Source organism: Aotus nancymaae, unplaced genomic scaffold (assembly GCF_030222135.1).
Source record: "Aotus nancymaae isolate 86718 unplaced genomic scaffold, 86718_ANA_hifiasm-v0.15.2.pri h1tg000053l, whole genome shotgun sequence".
Taxonomy (NCBI): Eukaryota; Metazoa; Chordata; class Mammalia; order Primates; family Aotidae; genus Aotus; species Aotus nancymaae.
The window spans coordinates 10,760,828-10,785,536 of NW_026988467.1; the positions used below are offsets into that span (position 1 = coordinate 10,760,828).

The window sequence follows — 24,709 nt, forward strand, 5'->3', positions numbered from 1 at the left end:
GCCTGACTACAACAAAGTGGAGGAAGGGAGGATCTACTGTTTTTCTGCCTGATTGCTGAGCTGAGTCTTTTCCTGCCCTTGGCCTGGGACTACACCGTCAGCTCTCCTGTCTCCAGCTCACCAACTGCAGATCGTGGGACTTCTCTGCCTCCATCATCTCCTGAGCCAATTCCTTACAATACATCTGTCTGCTGTTGGTTCTGTTTCTCCGGAGAACCCTAATATACCCCACTACCTCCCCTGGAGTGTCTTCTCCCACTGACTCTCTGCCAAAGGACTTTGTTTATTTCCTTCATGATACTTATCTCTACTTGCAATGACAGTTTTGTTTCCCTGTTTGTTTTATGTTCTGCCCATCAGAATATAAAGCACAAGAGAGCAGGGAAACTGTTTCCTAGACAATGTACATCCGCAGTGCCTGATCCAGTACCTGGCACTTAGCAAGCACTCAACAGCTATTTATAGGAGCAAGGATGGAAGGGAGCAATGGAGGAAAGAAACAGGAATATACGATAGGAAACAATGTGAGAAACGATTCTCAAAAATGTCTCGAGAGTTGGTGTGAGAGCCTCGTCTGAGTTGCAGCCCCTGGCCTCATCCAACATTGCTAACACAAGCTGTCTTGTATTAATTAACCCACTGGGGTGGAAGACTTGTTTGTTTCATATTGTCTCTGAACCAAGCTACTGGATTCCACAGCCTGTGCACAAAAGCAATGTCACATACACCCTAAGGGCCACTGATGGAAGTTTTCCAGAGGCCAAGTCCCAGGGGTTTTTTGTTTCTGTTTGTTTGTTTTGAAGCATTTTGTTGATCCAGTGCAACATCAGTGCAACATGCTGATTGGAATACTGGCCTCCAGGCAGGTTTACTGAAAGTTCTGGAGATGACAAGTCCAGCCCTGTGCTGACATAGAAAGTAACTGGGAAGGGACTCAGGAAGTGGGTGATGGAGAACAACCTCTCTACACTTCAGAAGGAAAAATGATGCTGAGCAGAGAGACCATCACAACTGCACCAAGCAACTAATTCTTTCTCTGCAAGTCGCTTTCTCTTAGGATAAAGATCAGACTTTGAATTACATCAACTCAAAGTTTTCCCAACCAGCTTACCAAAATTAACAACACACACCCTCGACCAGTTCTTAGCTTCTTCATTGGTCCATTTCAACCACTACAACAGAACACCAGAGATTGAGCGGCTTACAAACAACAGATATTTATTTATTTCTCCCAATTCTGGAGGCTGGAAGCCTGAGATCTGGGTGCCATCGTGGTTGGATTCTGGTGAGGGCTTGCTTCTGATTCATGGGTGGCTGATTTCTTTTTTTTTTTTTTTTTTTTTTTTTTTTTTTTTTTTTTTTTGAGACGGAGTCTCGCTCTTGTTACCCAGGCTGGAGTGCAATGGCGCGATCTCGGCTCACTGCAACCTCCGCCTCCTGGGTTCAGGCAATTCTCCTGCCTCAGCCTCCTGAGTAGCTGGGATTACAGGCACACGCCACCATGCCCAGTTGATTTTTTGTATTTTTAATAGAGACGGGGTTTCACCATGTTGACCAGGATGGTCTCGATCTCTTGACCTCGTGATCCACCCGTCTCGGCCTCCCAAAGTGCTGGGATTACAGGCTTGAGCCACCGCGCCCGGCCGGGTGGCTGATTTCTTGCTGCATCTGCAAGTGTTAGAGGGGTGAAGGAGCTCTCTGGAGCCAACTTTCATGAGGGCACTAATCCCATCATTTGGGCCCCATCCTCATGAACTCAGCTAAATCTAATCACCTCCCAAAAGCACCACCTCCAAATACCATTCCACTGGGGATTAGCTTTCCACATAGAAATTTTGGGGGCACATAAACATTGAGTCTATTGCACACGAGTTGATTAGTTCTCAGTATAATATCCCAAGGTTGCTGAGGCCCATTATATAAAGAGCAAAGTTCTCACTCTTGTGGTGAATGATCCGAATTTGAATCTCCACTGTTTGAGCTGCTGCTTCTTGGGAAGAAGGTAGATGCTTCATGATCTCAGAAAAAGTACAGGTCAGAAAAAGAATGGCACAAAATCATCTTTCCCATTGAAAGTTGCACGTCTTCATATCTCCTAGGGGAGGCTTTTATCCATCAGCTATGAAACTGACTCGGTCATCTTCTCCCCCAGCACACACCTCAGTCTGAGAGGCAGGTTATACTCCAGGAAGAATTCCCTCCATCTTTCCCGGGCTTCTCTGCTCTGCTGATTCTAAACTCTGAGATTGATGGTCCCAGCAGGTGCACCCAGGGGCCAAGACATGGAACAGGCTCTGTTCCATTCACAGACAGTGGCCAGTGCTTTTCTGTTTTCAGCATTTTCTTCTCTGCTTGGAGAGGGCTTCTGCTTCAGTGCTGGAGAGTAAGGAGCGGGAGGGAGGAGGTGGCTCAGTCATCCTCATCCTCGTCTTCATCCTCTGCGTCTTTGTTGGGTGCACACCTCTGGAAGCACTGCACCATGGTGGCCAGGAAGAAGCTGGAGATGATGGCCGCGATGGACACAGCCACGCCGGAGAAGATGATGATGAAGAGGTCTGTGAGCGACAGGCTGAACCTACACTCACTGAAGCTGGCCTCTGACAGCTCGCGCAGGGATATCCTCCTGCTCTCCATGGGCAGGGAGCACTGGATTTCATCAAGGCCTGAGAAGAGGCAGGCAGAGGAGAGAGAGGTTTAGACTGAAGTTCAAGGTTGCCTAAAAGTTGACAAGGCAGGTGCTTACAAAGCCAGCAATGTGCAGGCATCCTCCCAGAAATAAAAGGGGGAAAAGACTTACTTGAATGGAATTTAAACTTTAAAACAACAAAAAAAGCCTTAGAGTGATCACCATGAGAAAAATTGGAATGTGCTGGTCTTCACTGACCTATTTTCAGGTTATTTATTTATTTATTTATTTAAAGACAGAGTCTGTCTCCCAGGCTGGAGTGCAATGGTGTGATCTCAGCTCCCTTCAACTTCTGCCTCCTAGCTTCAAGTAATTCTCCTGCCTCAGTCTCCCAAGTAGCTGGGATTACAGGCACCCGCCACCACACCCTGCTAATTTTTGTATTTTCAGTAGAGATGGGGTTTCACTATGTTGGCCGGTAGGTCTCGAACTCCTGACCTCAGGTGATCCACCTACCTCGGCCTCCCAAAGTGCTGAGATTACAGGCGTGAGCCACTGCACCCGGCCAGGTTTAGTACTCTTTTGATTTTGAATTACTCGGTGGCGGGAAGAGGGGTGTGGGGAAGGAAGGGCACCATAATCTGTTTCAGGTTTAGGACCTCTGTAGACCACCGTAATCCAGACCCAGCTAGTAGCAGGGAGTGGATATTGGGGCAGATGCTGTGGGATGGCTCAATGCCAACTGGTGCCATTTTCCAAGTTAGACACTATCCTCCTCTTCACTGTCCTCTGAGTGGAAATGAAAAGAGGGTTAGCATGGCATTGTAGGAGCCCCACTACCCCGAAAGGATTTTCCCTTGACAGGAGTGGAGAACATAAAGGACGTATCTAAAGGTCGCCTACCAGGTACGTGGTACTTGGAGGCTTGGAGGAAGCTTCCACGTGCTTAGGACTCACCTAAAGACTGTTAAAATGCAGGTTCCGAGGCACCACCCATGGGGAATCTGATTCAGTAGGTCTCGGATGGAGCCCCAAACTCTGCATGTTTAATAAGCATTTTTAATAACCAGGTCATTCTGATGCTGTGAATCTCGAGACCCACTTCGAGAAGCTTTATTTTCTAGTTGTCAGAGGATGGGAAGGGGTTTGAGAACTTCTAAGACACTCACTTTCAATAGGACCAGAGGAGCCCTTTTATTTTTAAAACACTTATTCATTTAATTAATTTATTTATTTCTGAGACAGAGTCTTGCTCTGTTCCCCAGGCTGGATGGAGTGCAGTGGCACGATCATGGCTTACTACAACTTCCACGTCCTGGGTTCAAGTGATTCTCACGTAGCTGAGATGACAGGCGTGCACCACCACACCCAGCCAATTTTTGTATTGTTAGCAGAGATGAAGTTTCACCATGTTGGCCTGGCTGGTCTCGAAGTCTTGGCCTCAAGTGATCTGCCCATCTCGGCCTTCCAAAGTGCTGGAATTATAGGTGTGAGCCACCGCGCCCAGCCTTAGAGGAGCCCTTTTAAACTGTGTTTTGTAGATTAAGATTGTCTTCCCAATTTTACTTGAAAAGTGTTTGACTAATTTACAAAGATGTTTCAAACCCTTTAGCCTAGACAAAGACCACAACTGAGTGTGTGCTGAGTAAGCACTTATAATCAGTAACAAATAAATGCTACGTAGAACTTACCACAGGCCGGGTACTATTCTAAGCATTTGACTATACTGATTCATTTAATCTTTACAACCACACTATGGCCGGGCGCGGTGGCTCATGCCTGTAATCCCAGCACTTTGGGAGGACGAGGCGGGTGGATCACGAGGTCAAGAGATCGAGACCATCCTGGCCAACATGGTGAAACCCCGTCTCTACTAAAAATACAAAAAATTAGCTGGGCATGGTGGCGCGTGCCTGTAATCCCAGCTACTCAAGAGGCTGAGGCAGGAGAATTGCCTGAACCCAGGAGGCGGAGGTTGCGGTGAGCCGAGATCGCGCCATTGCGCTCCAGCCTGGGTAACAAGAGTGAAACTCCGTCTCAAAAAAAAAAAAGACAACCACACTATGGGGGTAGGTTCCATTATCCTCCCCATTTTACAGATGGGGGAACATGCTCAGAGAGGTAATGTAACTTGCCCAAAGCTGCACAGCTAGTAAGTGGCGGAGCCTGGATTACAAGTCAAGCCATCTGGCCTCAGAGACCTGTCCTGCAGCCACTATGTCTCCAAAAGGAAGAGAAAGGGGCAGAAAGCCCAGAAGAGAAGCACCAGGGGTGCAGGCGGTGCGGACGCCAGAAACTGATGCTTTCTTCCTTGGCTGCCATCAAATGACAGTGACAGAAGCGCCAGTCAGCTGGTGGTGTCCTAGCATAATGGGTTCATAACATTTTAGAGACACCTCCCAATGACGGTTCCCTTATCATTGAACTTCCGCTTTGGGGGAATCTCATCTGCTATCAAGTGAGGTAGAAGGCAGCTTTGAGAACTGCAGATAGGTGTATTCTATACCCTCCATCTACTTATATGAGCCTAAAGGGAGACTCGTCTGAGATATGAGAAACAGGGCACCATAAGAGGTGGCTCTCCACATGCTCATTTATTCATTTAATAAGAATGTATTGGCCAGGTGTGGTGGCTCACGCCTGTAATCTCAGCACTTTGGGAGGTTGAGGTGGGCAGATCACTTGAAGTCAGGAGTTCAGGACCAGCCTGGCCAACGTGGTAGAAACCCCGTTTCTACTAAAAATACAAAAATTAGCTGGGCATGATGGTACATGACTGTAATCCCAGCTACTCGGGAGGCTGAGGCACGAGAATCACTTGAACCCAGGAGGTGGCGGTTGCAAGTGAGCTGAGATTGCGCCACTGCACTGTAGCCTGGGCTATGGGGCAAGACACCATCTCAAAAAAAAAAAAAAAAAAAAGGATGTAGTGAGTACTTCTCCTGGACCAAGGAATTGGTGATATATAAGGTAACTAAGTCCCCCACCCTCAGAGGGTGTAAATTCTAGTTCGAGAAGATAGACATTCATTTATGCCAATGCTTATGAGTATTTTCCATTTATAGGCCCTGGGGATACACCAGGAAACAAAACAAAGCCCCTGCCTTCATGCAGCTTCCATTTTAGACAACAAATGAATAGTTCAAGACATACGGCCAGGTGCGGTGGCTCACGCCTATAATTTCAGCACTTTGGGAGGCCGAGGCAGGCGGATCATGAGGTCGGGAGTTCAAGGTCAGCCTGACCAACATGGTGAAACCCTGTCTCTACTAAAAATACAAAAATTAGCTGGACATGGTGGTGCATGCCTGTAATCCCAGCTACTCAGGAGGCTGAGGCAGGAGAATTGCTTGAACCAGGGAGGTGTAGATTGCAGTGAGTTGAGACCATGCCACTGTACTCCAGCCTGGGTGACAGAGCAAGACTCTGTCTCAAAAAAAAAAAAAAGACATACATAAAATGTTTAGGATGAAACATCAGGATAGAATGATAAAGAAAGTCTGGGACAAAGAACTGTCTTTAAAAGGGGTGATCAGGAGGTATTATTCCAGCTAAGGTTGAAAGGATGAGATGAAACTAGCCATGGGAAGAACATTCCAGGCAGAGACAAGAAGCTGGGAAAGAGGCCAGGTGTAGTGGCTCATGCCTATAATCCCAACATTTTGGGAGGCCAAGATGAGAGACTCACTTGCACTCAGGAGTTCGAGACCAGCCTGGGCAATATAACAAGATCTTGTCTTTACAAAAAAATTTTAAAATTAGCTAGGTGTGGTAGTATACACCTGTAGTTCAAGTTACTCAGAAGGCGGAGTAGCTTGAGCCTGGGAAGACTGGGGCTAAGATCACACCAGTGCACTCTAGCCCAGACAACAGAGTGAGACCCTGTATCCAAAAAAGAAAAAAAAAAAAAAAAGTTGGGAAACAGCTCAGCATTCGGGGAACACAATGTAGCCGGGGCAGCTGAGCGAGCATGGGAGAATTTTGCATCAGCTTAGGTGAGAAACACAAGCATGTGTTGAGATGAGGCCCCTGACAGTTAAGGCCTCTGAATACAAATATTATGAACAGAGCCCCACCCCCCATCCCCATTACCAGCCCTCCTTGGCCATGAACCAAATAAATAGCTTGTGTGATACAGAGCTGCTAAAGACTGTTCGTTACCAAGCATAATCATCCTGACTGATACACAGTACAAGCCATGTACAAATTCAAACGATGACCATGATTTTAGAAACCTCAGTTATAAGAGAACGAATAATATTAGAATGCATAAAGAGCTCAGATCTTTTGTTTCTGATCTGGAAGAGGAGAGAAACATAAATTCAGTAGTAGTAACTAACAGTCATGTTGTACTTACCATGGGGAGACCTTGTTCTAACTGCTACATATGTATTTACTCACAACAATCTTATGAGGTAAGTACTGTTATTATGCCAATTTTACGGATGAGAAAACAGAAGCACAGAGCATTTGCATAGTTTCCCTTTGGCAATACAGCTTCACAGTGATGAAGCCAGAATTTGAACCTAGGCATTTGGCTGTGGAGGCTTACTCTTATCCTTTGATTAACAAGCTGCCCTTTTCCCAGTGAGAATAGCCAGAGAGATTCGAGGACGCCATTTTGACATGAAGCTCAACTGCCTTCAGCCTCTGCTTACCTCTGGCTTCTTTCAACTCTCAGGAAAACCTTCACCTGCTCTCTGTTTTAGTGATTCCGGGTTTCAAAAAACTGATCCTTAACCCATTTCCAGCATTATGTGAAAGTTGAAATGATTTCTTCACACCTCAATAATTAGCTGGCTTCTGTCCTGCAAAAAGCAGCCCTGCTAATTACACAGCAATCCTGCAACCACCCTGAGGGGTTTTGTGTATCTTTTTTTCTCCGTCTCAGAAACAGAAAATGGAGGAATAGTGTCTGAGCATCCTCCTTCCTTCTGTCCTGCCCCATCTTTTATGTAGTCTACAGCCAACCCATCGATGCTTCTGCCCCATGGGAACCATTGCCTAGCAACCAGACTGCACTCCCTCCTTTCCTGGAATCAGTGTCTGCTTTACGTACTGAAGGAATTAGCTGGACCAAAGCTCTTCCCCAATTTATACTTGATTTCCATTTTTGACTGTTTCTTTTTCTTAAAGAGGCCAAACTTCTGTCTACTCCTCCTGAGAATTTTAAATGCATTTGAATAAAACAGGAGAACTTTATCTTTTTTAAAAAAAACAAATTAAAAACAGGAGAGCTTTAAAACAAAGTTAGACTAATTTTTTTTTGCAGACACTGATTTCTTCAATGGAAAAATGGAAAAACATCAATCAACCTGCCTCCTCTTAACAGCCCACCGCAGCCAAAAACATTAGGAAAATAAGACGGACACCAACAGACTGTGTGAAGCACAGACAGTTTCTAAAGCCAGCAGATTATCTGCAGCCTCCAAATTAGTGACAGATCATTATTTAGCTAGAGAAACTTTCTAGAAATCCTCATCTTTGGGAAGCAGTAGCAACTGGAAAACAATCACAACCCGACCACATAAGCCCACGGCACCCACCGTTTAAATCCAACCTTTGCAAGCCGTGACTTCCCAAGTCAATTCTGATTTCCACAGTGTTCTTTGTGCCTTGAGATTCGTCTTGGCATTTTGACAAAGTGACGATTTTAGAAAATGTCACCTCACCTTTCTCTGTGGCTAGAAGAAATGGGCTTGTTTGAAAAACGGTGCACACAAGCCCACCGGGGTGGGGACTTTGAACGGCAGCGTTTAGTGGGGATTTCATAAGACACAGTGACTTGATGGGCGTTCATACCTCACAAAGGGTAGAGAAATAAGCAGAGCTGGACAGGAGTCTTCCAGGCAGACCGTGCCTGGCATAAGCCTGAGGGTATTGTCATAAAAGCTGTCTGCAGAGGCTGTGAAACCAACAGCACAACGCTGGACTTGGCAGAGTCTGACTCCAGGGTCCCCTCTTGTCCCCTAGAGGACCCTTGTTTAGACCAGGGTTTCTCAACTTGGCCGTTACTCACACTTGGGACAGGATCATTTTTTGACATAGGGGCTGTCCTGTGCCCTGTAGACGTTTAGTAGCATCCCTGGCCTCCACTCACCAGATGCCAGCAGCAACCCCCACCCAATGTGACAATCAAAACTGTCTCCAGGCTGGCGTGGTGGGTCACGCCTGTAATCCCAGCACTTTGGGAGGCTGAGGCAGGCAGATCACCTGAGGCCAGGAGTTTGAGACCAGCCTGGCCAATGTGACAAAACCCTGTCTCTACTAAAAATACAAAAAATCAGCTGGAAGTGGTGGCAGACACCTGTAATCCCAGCTACTCAGGAGGCTGAGGCAGGAGAATTGCTTGAACCCGGGAGATGGAGGCTGCAGTGAGCCGAGATCGTGCCATTTCACTCCAGTCTGGGCAACAAGAGCAAAACTCCATCTTAAAAAAAGAGAGGAAAAAAAGAAACTGTCTCCAGACATTGCCACCTGTCTCTGGGGTGGGGAGGACACGGTCACCTCAGTGGAGGATCACTGCTTTAGACTGAAATGCTATTCTGTATAAGTATGTAGCTATTCTGTAGACTTTTACATTTTTTTGTAAAGACAGGGTCTCGCTATGTTGCCCAGTGATATGGTTTGGCTGTGTCCTTACCCAAATCTCACCTTGAATTGTAATAATCTCCAACTGTTAAGGTAGGGCCAGGTGGAGGTAACTGAATCATGGGGTTGCTGGCTTCCCCCATACTGCTCTCCTGGTAGTGAATACGTCTCACTGCCCTGATGGTTTTATAAACGGGAGTTCCCCTCTGCATGCTGTCTTGCCTGCCACCGTGTAAGACGTGAGTTTGCTCCTCATTCGCCTTCCACCATGACTGTGCGGCTTCCCCAACCATGTGCAATTGTGAGTCCATTAAACCTCTTTCCTTTATAAATGACCCAGTCTCAGATATGTCTTTATTAGCAGCGTGAGAACAGACTAATACACCCAGGATGGTCTCGAACTGCTGTCCTCAAGCAGTCCTCCCAACTCAGCTTTCCAAAGCTCTGAGATTAAGGGCATGAGCCACCATGCCCAACCATTAAGCGGCTATCATGGACTAAATGTTTAGATCCCCAAAATGCGTATGAGGAAGCCGTAGCACCAGTGTGATGGTATTTGGAAGGGAGGCCTCTGGGAGGCAGTTAAGGTTAGATGAGACTAGGTAATTAGGGTATGGCCCTCCTGATGGGATTAGTGTTCTTTTTTTTTTTTTTTTTCCTCCAGTGGCACAATATCGACTCATCGCAACCTCCACTTCCTGGGTTCGAGTGATTCTCCTGCCTCAGCCTCCTGAGTAGCTGGGATTACAGCTGTGCACTACAACGCCCAGCTAATTGTTTTTGTATTTTTAGTAGAGATGGGTTTCACCACGTTGGCCATGCTGGTCTCAAACTCTTGAGGTGAACCTCAAGTGATCCACCCACCTCGGCCTCCCAAAGTGCTCTGACTACAGGTGTGAGCCACCACATCCAGCCAGGGATTAGAGTTCTTATAAGAAGAGACACCAGAGAGCTCCCCCAGTCTGTCTCTGTCTCTCACTTTCTCTCTCCCTCTCTGCCATGTGAGGACCCAGCAGGAAGGCACCTGTCTGCAAGCCAGGAAGAGGGCCCTCTCCACAACCCAGCCCTGCTGGCACCTATCTCGGACTTCCAGCCTCCATAACCGTGAGGAAATGCCTGCCTGCTGGTTAAGCCACCCATCTACGGTGTTTCGTTATGGCAGCCTGAGAGGATTAAGACAGTAACCTTCTAAGACAGGCCTATTTTTAATCAATAAATAGGCATTTAGTTATTAAATGGCTTCCTTTAATTCATGCATTAAGCAAAACAGGCAAGGCTTTTTGCTAGGTGCCCTGCAGGATACAAAAGGAAGGGAGGGAGGATGGGAGCGAGGAAGAGAGGGAGGGAGGAAGAGAGAGAGAGACAGAGGGAGGTGACCCTGGCCTCATGGAGCTTAGGCCTTACAGGAGAGGCATCGGGACACAGGCACAAATAGGGATACTTAAAGCAGAAAGTGCAAAGCCCCAGAAGAGAGGTCAAGGGCAAGCCCACAGGGGGGCTCTGGGGGCCGGATCAGCGGGGCAGTGGAAGGATGGGCTGGCCCGCGGCACGTGGAGGTGAGGCTGGGATCCCTGCAATGTTCCTACTTGACTTTGGAATGTTATTCTCCTGACCCATCCCGTCAGCTGTCCAAGTTAAGAATAGCGAAGGAAAGCTAACACTTCACGGCACCTGGTGTGTGCCTGGCACGCTAGGAGCTTCACAAAACGTCCGAGCCTTGTTTATTCCTCAGGCCAACCAGACCGGAAGGCCACTATAATTATCCCCATCTTACAGCTGACCAATCTGAGGCACAGAGAGGGCAAGTGACTTGCTCGGGGCCACGCAGCAGGGAGATGCCAGAGCTGAGGCTGACCCCAGTTTGTCCGGCTCCGGAGCTTGGCTCCTGCATCGTGCCTCCCACCCTCCCAGGCAGGGAGACCTAGGGCTGCACCAGCCTGGCCCAGCACCTCCAAACAGGCCCTCTCCAGGCACTGTGTCTTTTTAAAAAATTTTTTTATTAGACCAGGCGCGGTGGCTCATGCCTGTAATCCCAGCACTTTGGGAGGCTGAGGCGGGTGGATCATGAGGTCAAGAGATCGAGACCATCCTGGTCAACATGGTGAAACCCCATCTCTACTAAAAATACAAAATATTAGCTGGGCATGGTGGCGCGTGCCTGTAATCCCAGCTACTCAGGAGGCTAAGGCAGGAGAATTGCCTGAACCCAGGAGGCGGAGGTTACGGTGAGCCGAGATCGCGCCATTGCATTCCAGCCTGGGTAATAAGAGCGAAACTCCGTCTCAAAAAAAAAAAAAAAAAATTTATTAATTATTTAATTTTGAAACAGAGTCTCAGTTGCCCAGGCTGGAGTGCAGTGGCATGATCTTGGCTCACTGGGGCGCTCCACCACCTGATACCTGTGTGACCCTGGGCCAGGCCCAGCCACGCTGAGCGCCAAGTCGAGATGATGCTATGAGCACAAAACCAGGGAATATCTGAAAAGCTCTCACCACAGTGCCTGGCCACGCATGTGCTTGGGAACCCTGCAGTTGGCACTGTTCAGATTTTCGAAGTTTCAGACTGAGCCTGCGTCTGACTCCAGATATATGAGGAGGGTGCCCGTATTAGGGTGCTCCAGAGAAACAGAACCAACGGAGGGGGGGGGAGAGAGAGAGAGAATGTGTGTAGAGAGAGATTATTAAGTACCTCGTCATTCTCGTGCTCAGCACCCCTCCGTGGTCCCCATCTCTCTTAAAATGAAATCCACAATCCGTACCACCCCAGCTAAACCCCTCCACCCGCCTTGCTTGCCATTCCTCAAACACCCCAGTGCAGGCCACCCTCAGGGCCTCTGCACCGGCCTGCTCTGCCCGGCTCGCTCCTTCCCTTTCTTCCGGTGACTCTAGGCAGTCACCTTCTGAGAGAGGCCTCCCTGCCTTCATCCAAAGCAGCCGCTCTTCCCCACCCCCACGTCATCCTCCATCTCCCCCTTCCCTCTTTATTTTTCTCTGTGCAGGTGTTTATTTTCTGCTTCCCTGCTCCTTCCCACCCCCATGTCAGCTATGTGAGGTCCAGCGTTTGTTTGCCCAGACATTACCCTTCCCTGTTGCTGTATTCCTAGTACTAGAACTTACCAACGATATTTTTGAATCAACGTATGAATAAAGACAGGATCAGAGAATGTGGCTTAGATGTGTGGCCACAAAGGGGTTCTGAAATCAGCTCCCCTAACAGACAGATGGATCCCCAGTGGCTGATGGTGCTAGACCGGCACAGGCCCCTGGCCTTCCAGGACAAAAGCTCTTGCCCCCAAATTCACCAGCAGGTAATCTGTACCTCTCTGGAGGAGAGAGAAGCCGTGTACATTTCCATGCTTTTCCCTCTTGGGAGGTGGAAATTCTCCTTGATCTTTGGAAACAGGTAGTGGCGATGCATCGGCCAATTTCTCTTGCAGCCTCTCCATATGCAGATACTCTTCCGGGCACTCTACATTACACGCACTCCTTTAATCCATGAAACAAACTCAGCGGCTGGTGCTGGGATGATCCCGGTTCGCAGATAAGCAAACTGAACAGCTATGTGACCTGCTTGAGGTTATCCAGCCAAGAGTAGAAGGGCCAGGATCTGGAATCAGGTGGTCTCACCCTAGTGCCCGTGCAGTTAGCCAGTTCCCTTCCCTGCTGCCTTCAGAATGTGTGCACAAGTTACTGCCAGGATACGAAGACCCAGAGGGGTGGATAATTATGCCAAAGCTGCACAATGTCTTGTAAACCTGGTTTGGGGCACAGGCCGAAATACCCTAGCTTGGCTGTAACGAATACATTTTAAACAATCCTGCTAACTCCATTTTGCCCACCCCGAGCTATGTTGCCCACCCTGAGCTATGACGGGCATTCTGTTCCAAGAGCTTGTAGTCTGAGACACCTGGCATCTTTGTGACCAATTTTCTGAGAAACAGGGCCCACTGGCCCATACATCCTGTACCTGCAACTGTGCAACTGCTTATCCCACAACCTGAGTAAAAAACAACTTTAAATAGAAGTTTTTGTTAGGCACCACCTCCTTCCCCAACCTGTTCCTTCTGCTTCTGTAATAATCTGCTTGCCACCCCCGACCCTCAACTGGTATAAAAATGTTGACCACCCTTTGTTCTGGGCCGAGAGGTTTGCGCTCTAGCTGACTCTCAGAAGCCGGCCATTAAAGATGGACTCTCAACAAACTCAGAGCATGGCGCTTCTGTTTAAACCGTTCGGGTATAACAAGGCTGCCTCCATTGGTGGCCTGGGCCTGGAGTACTCAGGGCAAAGAGCGCTAAAAGGCCATTCTAGGGAGGCTGCATGCTGTGTTTGCTTTTTAGGGCTGCTGTTACAAATTACCGCAAACTGAGGGGCTGTTTTTTTGAGACAGAGTCTCACACTGTGTCGCCCAGGCTGGAGTGCAGTGGCTCGATCTCAGCTCACTGAAACCTCCGCCTCCTGGGTTCAAGGGATTCTCCTGCCTCAGCCTCCCAAGTAGCTGGGATTACAGGTGTGCACCACCATGCCCAGCTAATTTTTTATATTTTTAGTAGACACAGGGTTTCACCACGTTGGCCAGGCTGGTCTCGAACTCCTGACATTATGATCCGCCCATCTCAGCCTCCCAAAGTGCTGAGATTACAGGCCTGAACCACCGTGCCTGGCCCTGAGGGGCTTAAAACAAATTTATTCTCTCATAGTTATGGAGGCCAGAAATCTGAAATCAAGGTGTCAGCCAGGCTGGGCTCCCTCTGAAGGTTCTGGGGAGAATCCTTCCTGGCCTCCTCCAGCTTCTAGGGTTTTTTTTTTTCTTCGCTGTTTTGAGTCGGAGTCTTGCTCTGTCACCCAGGCAGGAGTATAGTGGTGTGATCTCAGCTCACTGCAACCTCCGCCTCCTGGGTTCAAGAGATTCTCCTGTCTCAGCCTCCCAAGTAACTGGGATTACAGGCATGTGCCACTACACCTGGCTACTTTTTGTATTTTTAGTAGGGACGGGGTTTCACCATGTTGGCCAGGCTGGTCTTGAACTCTCCTGGTGGTTCTCAACATTCCTTGGCGTGTGGCTGCCTCACTGCAGCCTTGCCCTCTGTCTCCACACAGCCTCCGCTCGGTGTCTCTGTCTTGGTAGTCTCTCTTTGCCTTCCCTTACAAGGACGTCTGCCGTTGAATTTAGGGCAGTCCTGCCCTCAGTCCAGGATGACCTCTTCTCCAGGTCCTTCACTTACATTTGCAAAGACTCTTCTTCTAAAAGGTCACATTCTGAGGCTCCAAGGCTTAGGACCTGGACACGCCTTTTCAGGGCATGCATTTCCACCCACTATCGGTATCCTGTATTTCATAGCCACCTGTTGCCCTCCGGCTTCTCCTCCATCTCTCCTGAGGCCACTCCCCGGCTTCTTTTGGGGCAATCATCTCTCACCCATTAAGTCTTGGTGCAACTTCTTGTTTTTCTTTTTTGAGACAGGGTCTCACTCTATCTCCCAGGCTGGAATGCAGTGGCATGGTCTTGATCATTGCAACCTCCACCTTCTGGGTTCAACCCATCTTCCCACCTCAGCCTCTCAAGTAACTGGGGCTACAGGTATGTGCCACCAAGCTCAGCTAATTTTTGTATTTGTATTTGTATTTATTTATTTATGAGATAGAGTCTCACTCCAGGCTGGAGTATAATGGTGTGATCTCAGCTCACCACAACCTCTACCTCCTGGGTTCAAGCAATTCTCTTGCCTCAGCTTCCTGAGTAGCTGGGATTACAGATGCCCACCACTACGCCTAGCTAAATTTTTGTATTTTTAGTAGAGATGGGGTTTCACCATGTTGGTCAGGCTGGTCTCAAACTCCTGACCTTATGATTCGCCCGCCTTGGCCTTTCAAAGTGCTGGGATTATAGGCGTGAGCCACCACACCTGGCCATTTTTGTATTTTTAGTAGAGGTGAGATGTTGCCATGTTGCCCAGGCTGGTCTCGAACTCCTGAACTCAAGTGATCCATCTGCTTCAACCTCCTAAAGTCCTGGGATTACAGGCATGAGCCACTGCACCTGGCCCAACTTTCTTAAAATGTGTCACCCTCTCCTGGCATAGGGGTCGGTACCCAACCCACACTGAGAGTCTCTCTGTGCCAGGACACTGAGTCTAGGGTGGACTGAACAAATAGACTGAAACCCATTCAGTCCAGCCAGCAGCCCCACCCTGGAGAAACTGCCCATTGGTTCTGCATGCTACACCTGCAGAACTGCCCCCATTCTCCTCTGAGCCTGCTTCTCCAGGCTTCTCTTCAATTCTGTGAACTATCTGGCATCCCTGCCACAAATTCCTTCCCTGCCTACATTAGTCGGATTGGCTTCTGTTGTTTACGTTCAAGACACCCAACCGATGAATTATAGGACAATGGAATTCCAGAACGAGTTGGGCTCCTGTCCTAACTGTCAGCCTTTGTCCCACAGCCACAGATCATTTAACTGGGTCCTGTTGTTCTATAAAACCACATGCTTGGTGGCACGAGGGTTTCGGGAGGGAGTGGGAGTGATGCAGCTCACCTCCCCACATGGGCAGGCTCAACTGGTGGGAAGGTGGCTTCCTACCTTTTGTCTTGTGATGGGTCTAATTCCAACCCACTGAAACCAAAGGGGGCTCCATCTCATTCTGGCCCTAGGCAGAACAGGGTCCACACACCCTCCCCTTATAACCACGGCTTCCTTCTCTTCTGGGGCACACTCAGAAGAGACAGGCATCTCCCTTGCACAGGGCGGCTCGGTGGTCTGACTGTCACCACCTGTCCAGGCCCCCGCCCCTTGACTGATGACTTCTCCCCAGCAGCTGACACCTGAGCTGGAGAGGGTGAAGCGTTGCCATTCTCCAGAAATAGACGGTGACACAGCGGATGGTAGATTGAGATTAATCTCTTGCACCGGACCGGCCCCTTGCCAACAAACAGGCCTGCAGCCAGAGGCTCTCTAGGGCCTTTCCCTGACCTGGCCTCCTGGGAACTGCGTAACTGGGATTAACAGCAGGCTCCAGTAAGCGCTTTTTGTCATTAAAAATCTAGTTCTGTTTTCCTAACTCCACTTATTAGGCAAAGTTCACATATATACTCAGACAATAAAAATAATAAAAAAGAAGGGGTAATTAAAAAAAAACACAGTTAACACTTGGCTTATACCTTTCTAGATTGTTTTGTGTGTGTGGGTGCGCGCACATGCGCACGTGTGCATAAATCTACCAAGCAGAAATGTACTCCACCACTCTGTCAAAGGGGGAATTAAAAAAAATCACCGTTAACATTTAGCTTATACCTTTCTAGATAGTTTCTTTCTCTCTCTCTCTCTCTCTCTCTCTGTGTGTGTGTGTGTGTGTGTGTGTGTGTGTGTAAATTACCAAGCAGAAATGTTCTCCACCACTCTGTCGGATAACTATACTGGGAACATCTTTCTATTCAACAAATATATCACTTTTAATGGCTGCAGGGTATTTTATTCTGTGGATGAGCCATGATTTACTTACCCAACCCCAGGATGTTTCCCGTTTTCTCTCCTAGAAGCAATGCTGCTAAGACAGCCTTGCACACATTCTGCGTTATTTCCCTAAGATACATTCCCACAAGTTGAAGGTTGTGGGTGAGTCCTTGAACTTGTGCCAAGCCTGGATTTTGTCACTCTCTCACCTTTATCAATCTGATAAGCCATGAAGGAGTGTACTGTTGATTTCGTTCGCATTTATCTGATTAGCAGGAGAGGTGAACGTTGTATTATGTGCTTGCTGGAAACCTGGACGTGTCCTTCTGTGAAGTGCCTGCCCAGGAGCTGTGACATGAGCTTTGCAAGTCTTCCCAAGGCGAGAGGCTGTAGTGAGAACGGAGGATTGGGGAGAAGGATGGTGGATCCAGCCCACCTAACCCCACCTATTTCCACAACCTTTAACTTGTTGAAGTAACAAATTTACTTATTGAGTAAGTAAATCATGGCTCATCTACACAATAAAATTCCCTGCAGCCATTACTGCAGCTACAACTTCTGGGGAAGGCAAGCTTTTCCTCCCATGCCTAGAGGAAGGACCAACTTAGAAGGTTCTCCAGGGACCACTGGGTCTCAGTCCCTCTGCTCCTGGCAAGAGCCTACTACTCCCTATCACTCTTCCACCTTCCCCTCCCTGGCTAAGAGAGCGCAGCCTATGCTGGTAAAACACCTGTCCTTGCCTTCCAGGAACTCCAATCCCAAAGGCCCAGGAAGTAAAAGCAGCTTTTCGGCCTTTCACACACACAGCCAGGCTTGGTTTCACAGCATCGTAGAGGATCTGAAGCCACCTTTGACATCTCTCACTTCCCCTCCCTCCCCACCCCTCTTTCTTATTTTACAGATGAGAGGCCCAGAGAAGTTAGGCAATTTGTCTAACGTCACTTGGGGTCTGGACTGGAACCCAGGTCTTCTCCTGACTGCCGCCCCCAGCCTTTTTTTTTTTTTTGGACTGAGTCTTGCTCTGTCGCCAGGCTGGAGTGCAGTGGCATGATCTCAGCTCACGGCAACCTCCACCTCCTGGATTCAAGCAATTCTCCTGTTTCAGCCTCCCAAGTAGCTGGGATTACAGGCGCATGCCACCATGCCAGCTAATTTTTTGTATTTTTTAGTAGAGATGGGGTTTCACCAAGTTAGCTAGGATGGTCTCGATCTCCTGACCTTGTGATCCGCCTGCCGCGGACTCCCAAAGTGCTGGGATTACAGGTGTGAACCACTGCGCTCAGACACTGACTCCCTGTTTAGTGCTCTTCCCAGGCACTAGGTTCCTAATTCACCCTGAGTGTCTGGGGAAGCTGCACGTGGCTATGGTCGCTGCTCCAGCTACTTCATCTGCAAAGAGAAACGTTATTCGTAAGGAGGCAGCTGAGAGGGCACTGCAGGGCTTGCTCCTCTCCTGGGGACAGGGGTGCCAGGAACACCAGCTCTAATTTCTGATAGTGCTGACCTGTGTTCTCCACACCACTTTCATTAAATATCGACAGCTGCAAAGGGGAAAATTCCCAATTAAACTCCCGTCTCCACTGCACAGACACTTCGTCTGATTAAGTAATAAGCTGATTTTGCTAACAGGAAGCTGCAGCCGCAGCACTGGGTCAAGGGCTCATCTGGCTTGTCCTGGCTCCACAGAGTGTGTCCCGTAGAAGGGGCAGTGCAGTAACGAGGACCCTGCACCAGGGGTGTGACCTGTGTCCAAATCCCACACGCTAGCCTGACTCCCACCCCTCACCATAAAACACTGACATCAGTCGCACACATAAGCAGAGAAAACTGGCCCTTCATGTGATTTTTGTAATCTGTCCTTCCCCTGGTAAGAAAGGAACAGAGAATGATCATAGAATTTTTTTTTTTCTTTTTTGGAGACAGAGTCTCACTCTTGTTGCCCAGGCTGCAGTGCAGTAGCATGACCTCGGCTCACCGTAACTTCTGCCTCTCAGGTTCAAACGATTCTTCTGCCTCAGCCTCCCAAGTAGCTGGAATTACAGGCACCTGCCACCATGCCTGGCTAATTTTTGTATTTTTAATAGAGACGGAGTTTCACCATGTTGGCCAGGCTGGTCTTGAACTCCTGACCTCAAGTGATCTGCCTGCCTCAGCCTCCCAAAGTACTGGGATTACAGGTGTGAGCCACCGTGCCCGGCCTCATAGAAAATTATACTCTTGGGAAGGAAGCATCAGTTACATTCACATTGTTGTGCAACCATCACCACCATCCACCTTTAGAACTCCTTCCATGTCCCCAGACTGAAACTCTGTCCTCATTAAATACTAACTCCCCATTCCCATTCCCCTTCCTTACAGGCCCAGGCAAATATTATTCTATTTTCTTTCTTTCTTTTTTTTTTTTTGAGTTGAGACAGTTTCACTCTTGTTGCCCAGGCTGGAGTGCAATGATGCAATCTCAGCTCGCTGCAACATCTACCACCTGGGTTCAACCTCTACCTACCGGGTTTGCTCTTGTTGCCCAGGCTGGAGTGCAATGGTGCAATCTCAGCTCACTGCAACCTCTACCTCTCGGGTTCAAGCAATTCTCCTACCTCGGCCTCCCAAGTATGAGGTAGGAGAACCATACTTGGCATGAACTAGGCATGCACCACCACGCCCGGCTAATTTTTTGTATTTTTAGTAGAGACAGGGTTTCTCCATCTTGGTCAGGCTAGTCTCGAACTCCTGACAGGTGATCCACCTGCCTTGGTCTCCCAAAGTGTTGGGATTACAGGTGTGAGCCACCGCTCCTAGCATCTACTTTCTCTTCTATGAGTTTGACTACTCTAGGTACTGCATACAAGTGAAATCATACAATATTTGTCCTTTGTGACTAATTCACTTGCTATAATATCCTCAAGCTCCCTTCGTGTTGTAGTGCATGTCAGAATTCCCTTACTTTTTAAGTCTGCATAATAATCCATTTCATGGATACACAACATGTTGTTACTTTTTGAATGTAAAAAATAGAGAAAATTTGGCCAATGCATTTTCCACCCTTGTGTTGGTCCCCTGGACCCATGCTGTAAAAAAAAAAAAAAAGAAAAAAAAAAAATAGAGAAAATTTTCATTCTTTAAAAAAAAAAAACAAAAAGTGGCTCATGATTGTGATCTTAGCACTTTGGGAGGCTAAGGCAGGTAGATCACCTGAGGTCAGGAGTTTGAGACCAGCATGGCCAACATGGCGAAACCCTACCTCTACTAAAAATACAAAAATTAGTGGGGCGTTGTGGCGGGAGCCTGTAATCCCAGCTGCTCGGGAGGCTGAGGCACGAGAATCATTTGAACCTGGGAGGCGGAGGTTGCAGTGAGCTGAGATCGTGCCACTGCACTCCAGCCTAGGTGACAGAGTAAGACCCCATCTCAAAGCTAAAAAAAAAGGACTTTTAAAAAACATTCGATCATGGGCGAGAGAGATCCAAGATGGCTGATCACTAGCAACTTGGGCTCGTAGCTCCCAGTGAAAGCGCAGAGAACGAGAGGACGCCACACTTTCAGACGAACATTTGTTGCTCACGGACCAAGAGATTCCCAGCGGAGGAGCCCCACGGGTCGCCAGGGCGACTCTTGTGGCCGGCACGGAGGTTTTGCTGGCGCCTCAGCACGGCAGTTCTTGGTGCAGAGTCCAGAGATTCCCGGGCAGAAAAGCACCATCAATCTTAACACCGCTGTTTTGGCCGGCACAGTGGATTGCTCAGATTTCGGCGCTGGGAATCAACAAGTTGGACGTCCGCTCAGAGACCTAGTTAGAAAGTCAGTAATTACAAAGATGACAGAGGGATAAATATATAATGAAGGGAAGAAACCAGCCTAAAAAGGCAGAGAATACTCAAAATCAGAATGCCTCTCCCTCTACAGGGGATCGCAGTTCCTCATCAGTAACGGAACAAGGCTTAATGGAGAACGAGTGTGTTCCAATAACAGAAGCAGGTTTCAAAAGGTGAGTGATAAGAAACTTCTGTGAATTAAAAGAACTTGTTCTAACCCAATGCAAAGAAACTAAGAACCTTGAAAAAAGGTTTGACGAAATGCTAACGAGAATGGACAATTTAGAGAGGAATATAAGTGAATTGATGGAGCTGAAAAACACAACACGAGAACTTCGCAAAGTATGCACAAGTTTAAACTGTCGAATTGATCAAGCAGAAGAAAGGATATCAGATGTCGAGGACCAGCTCAGTGAAATGAAACAAGAAGACAAGATTGGAGAAAAAAGATAAAAAGGAATGAGCAAAGTCTCCAGGAAATATGGGACTATGTGAAAAGACCTAATTTACGTTTGATAGGTGTACCTGAATGTGACGAAGAGAATGAATCCAAGTTGGAAAATACTCTTCAGGAGATTATTCAGGAAAACTTTCCCAACCTAGCAAGGCAGGGTAATATTCAACTCCAGGTAATACAGAGAACACCACAAAGATATTCTTCAAGAAGACCAACCCCAAGGCACATAATCGCCAGATTTATTAGGGTTGAAATGAAGGAGAAAATACTAAGGGCAGCCAGAGAGAAAGGTCAGGTTACCCATAAAGGGAAACCTATCAGACTTACAGCAGATCTCTCAGCAGAAACCCTACAAGCCAGAAAAGAGTGGGGACCAATATTTAACATCCTTAAAGAAAAGAACTTTCAACCCAGAATTTCATATCCAGCCAAACTAAGCTTTACAAGCGAAGGAAAAATTAAATCTTTTGAGAACAAACAAGTACTTAGAGACTTCACCACCACCAGGCCTGCTTTACAAGAGCTTCTGAAAGAAGCACTATACATATAAAGGAACAACCAATATCAGCCTTTCCAAAAATATATCAAAAAGCAAGAACATTAACACAATGAAAAATTTACACCAACTAATGGGCAAAACAGCCAGCTAGCATCAAATGCCAGTATTAAACTTACATATATTCTAATCGGATAAAAAGCCAAAACCCATCAGTGTGCTGCATCCAGACCCATCTCACATGCAACGATACACAAAGACTCAAAACAAAGAGAAGGAGGAAGATTTACCAACCAAACAGAGAGTAAAAATAAATAAATAAACAAAAAGCAGGAGATGCAATTCTCGCCTCTGATAAAGTAGACTTTAAAGCAACAAAGATCAAAAGAGGCAAAGAAGGACATTACATAATGGCAAAAGGATCAATGTAACAAGAAGAGCTAACGAATCTATAGATCAACGAGACAGAAAATTAACAAGGACATCCAGGACTTGAACTCAGACCCGGAACAAGTAAACTTAATAAACATTTATAGAGCTCTCCACTTCAAATACACAAAACATACATTACCATCTCACACCTATTCCAAAAGTGACTACATAATTGGAAGTAAATCACTCCTCAGTAATCGCATAGCATTTCATAGGTTTAAATGAAATATTGGTTAGCTGCTTGTTTTTTTCTTCCCTTATTCCTTCCTGTCTACATCATTAAGTATAATTATTGGTATAAAAGAGGTTTTCAATACCCATTACTAAACTGCATTCTAGCCTGGGCAAGAAAGCAATACTCCCATTCTCTCTCTCTCTTTCTCTTCCTTTTTCTTCCTCTTCTTCATTCTTTTTTTTCTTTCTTCCAAAAAATTAAAAAAATTAAAAAAAATTAAAAACATACATGACTTAGCCCTGAAACTCTACGAATCCTTCTCTTACTCACCGAGGACCTGTTTGACTGGCACTTCTGTAGACCTAGGAGATTTCAAAATGCAGCAAGCCAACATAAGGTAGCATTCACATAAGGCAGCATTTATAAAATATTATGAAAGATGTGAAGCATCTCTGCTCTGCCACTCCCCTCTCTCCTCTGACCGAGTCCTAACCTCTGACCACATGAGGCCTGCCTCTCTTGGGAGTTCCCTGGAGGCCATGCGCTCCCTGGTATGGGGATCCCCCTCTGTCTCTGTGCTGTGTGTGACAATTATTCCAGGGATATCTTCCTGTGAATGCAGGCATCTCATCCTCAGCTCACAAAGTGTCCTCTATGCTTCAAATAGCTTCAACACGATTTACCAATAAAAGTAATTCTGATTTTCCTGGCAAGTCAGAAATCAAGTTGCTTTTTTCTTTTTGTATTTGTAATTTTTCTTTGCTTTCTTTCTTTCTTTTATTTTTTTTGAGACCGAGTCTTGCTCTGTCTCCCAGGCTAGAGTGTAGTGGTGATCTCGGCTCACTGCAGCCTCTGCCTCCCAGGTTCAAGTGATTCTCCAGCCTCAGCCTCCCAAGTAGCTCGGGCTACAGGCACGCGCCACCATGCCCAGCTAATTTTTTGTAATAGAGATGGTGTTTCACCGAGATAGCCAGGATGGTCTCGATCTCCTGACCTCATGATCCACCCACCTTGGCCTCTCAAAGTGCTGGGATTACAGGGGTGAGCCACCGTGCCTGGCTGTATTTATAACTTTTCTAGCAGCAGGGGCCAGGGTAGACCCAGGTTCCCAGCAGCCGGTATCTGCATGAAGTGGTTTTCAGCAGGGCTCAGTACTGTAGGAACTGCTGTCACCAGGGCCAGAGTTGTGGTTCGGGGAAGTGACCTCAGGGTGGGGGCCTTTGGGGTGGGCAAGGGGAGGGTTCATGAGAAATGAGCCTACACAGGTGGAAGAGACCTCGCCATTACATCACCCTCTACTGTCACAGATGGGGACACAGAAGTGAGGTTACTTCCCTGGAGGAGATCAAGACTGACCCCCTAAGTCATCCACATGCTAATCCTCAGAATCTGTGAATATGCTGCCTTGTAAGGCAGAAGGGGCTTTGCCGATGTGATTAGATTAAGATTCTTGAGATGGGGAGATTATCCTGGATTTGCAGGCAGGCCTGATATAATCACAAGGGTCCTTATAAAAGGGAGGCAGTCGGGTCAGAGTGGGAGAAAGAGATATGGTGATGCAATCAGAGGTGGTGCCCGAGAGCGAGGGAGTGCAGGCTGCCTCTAAGCTGGACAGGCAAAAGGAAAGACAGCGTGATTTTAGCCTATAGGATGCATTTTGGACATCTGACCTCCAGAACTGGAGGATAACAGATTTGTGTCATTTTAAGCTCCTACATTATGGTAGTTTATTCCAGCAATAAGAAGAAACTCACGCATACCCCTAGGCCACACAGGGAGTCGGTGGCAGAGCCAAGCCTGGGAGCCAGGTGTCCGCACTCTCAGTTCCGCCCACCCCAGCAGTTCCTCATCGAGACACATCTGTGGCTCAGTGCGAGCCTGAGGAACTGGGTCCTGTGAGTGGTAACACTGATTGACTGCAGTGACAACAGCAGTGGCATTTATGTGCTCTGTGTGCCAGGCACTATGCTAGACTTTTTTTCATTTCTTCCTTGCTATATAATGTGATAGGCTTTTTCCAGGGCCCTCATGATAGACTTGTGAATATTTTTGTCCACACTTTACACACAAAAAAACTGACAAGGTCGGGCACGGTGGCTCACGCCTGTAATCCCAGCACTTTGGGAGGCCAAGGCTGCTGGATCACGAGGTCAGGAGTTCGAGACCAGCCTGGCCAAGATGGTGAAACCATGTCTCTACTAAAAATACAAAAATTAGCCAGGCACGGTGGCGGGTGCCTGTAATCCCAGCTACTCAGGAGGCTGAGGCAGGAGAATCACTTGAACCCAGGAGGTGGAGGTTGCAGTAAGCTGAGATCACGCCACTGCCCTCCAGGCTGGGTGACAGAGCGAGACTCCACCTCAAAAAAAGAAAGAAAAAAGAAAACTGAAGCACAGAGCAGTGAAGCAGTTTGCCCAGGCTCACACAGCTGGTAAATAAAGGCTCTGAATTTAAACCATGGTGGATTGAAATCCAAAGCCTGTGTTCTCAGCCACTGTGATGTATCTGTCCCCCTCTGAGGACTGCCTTGCAATCTAAGGGGAGCAGTGCTGAACCAGGAACCAGGGGGCTTGGCTCTTGCCTCAGCTTCTCACTAGTTCGCTGTGTGTCTTTGTGCAAGTCACTTGGTCTCTCTGAGCTGTGGTTTACTACCTGAAAATGAAGAAAGGCA

The 24,709-nt window shown here is 47.6% G+C and overlaps 1 protein-coding gene across 1 annotated transcript in view; it reads right to left on the reverse strand.

The window, feature by feature from the left end:
- Window positions 1-1,651: 1,651 nt before the first annotated feature.
- LRRC38 (leucine rich repeat containing 38) overlaps window positions 1,652-24,709 on the reverse strand; it is a 90,114-nt gene continuing 67,056 nt past the window's right edge. The window contains 1 exon segment of the mRNA XM_064363702.1: window positions 1,652-2,663. Within this exon segment, the coding sequence (XP_064219772.1) occupies window positions 2,410-2,663 (254 nt within the window). The 3' untranslated portion in view covers window positions 1,652-2,409.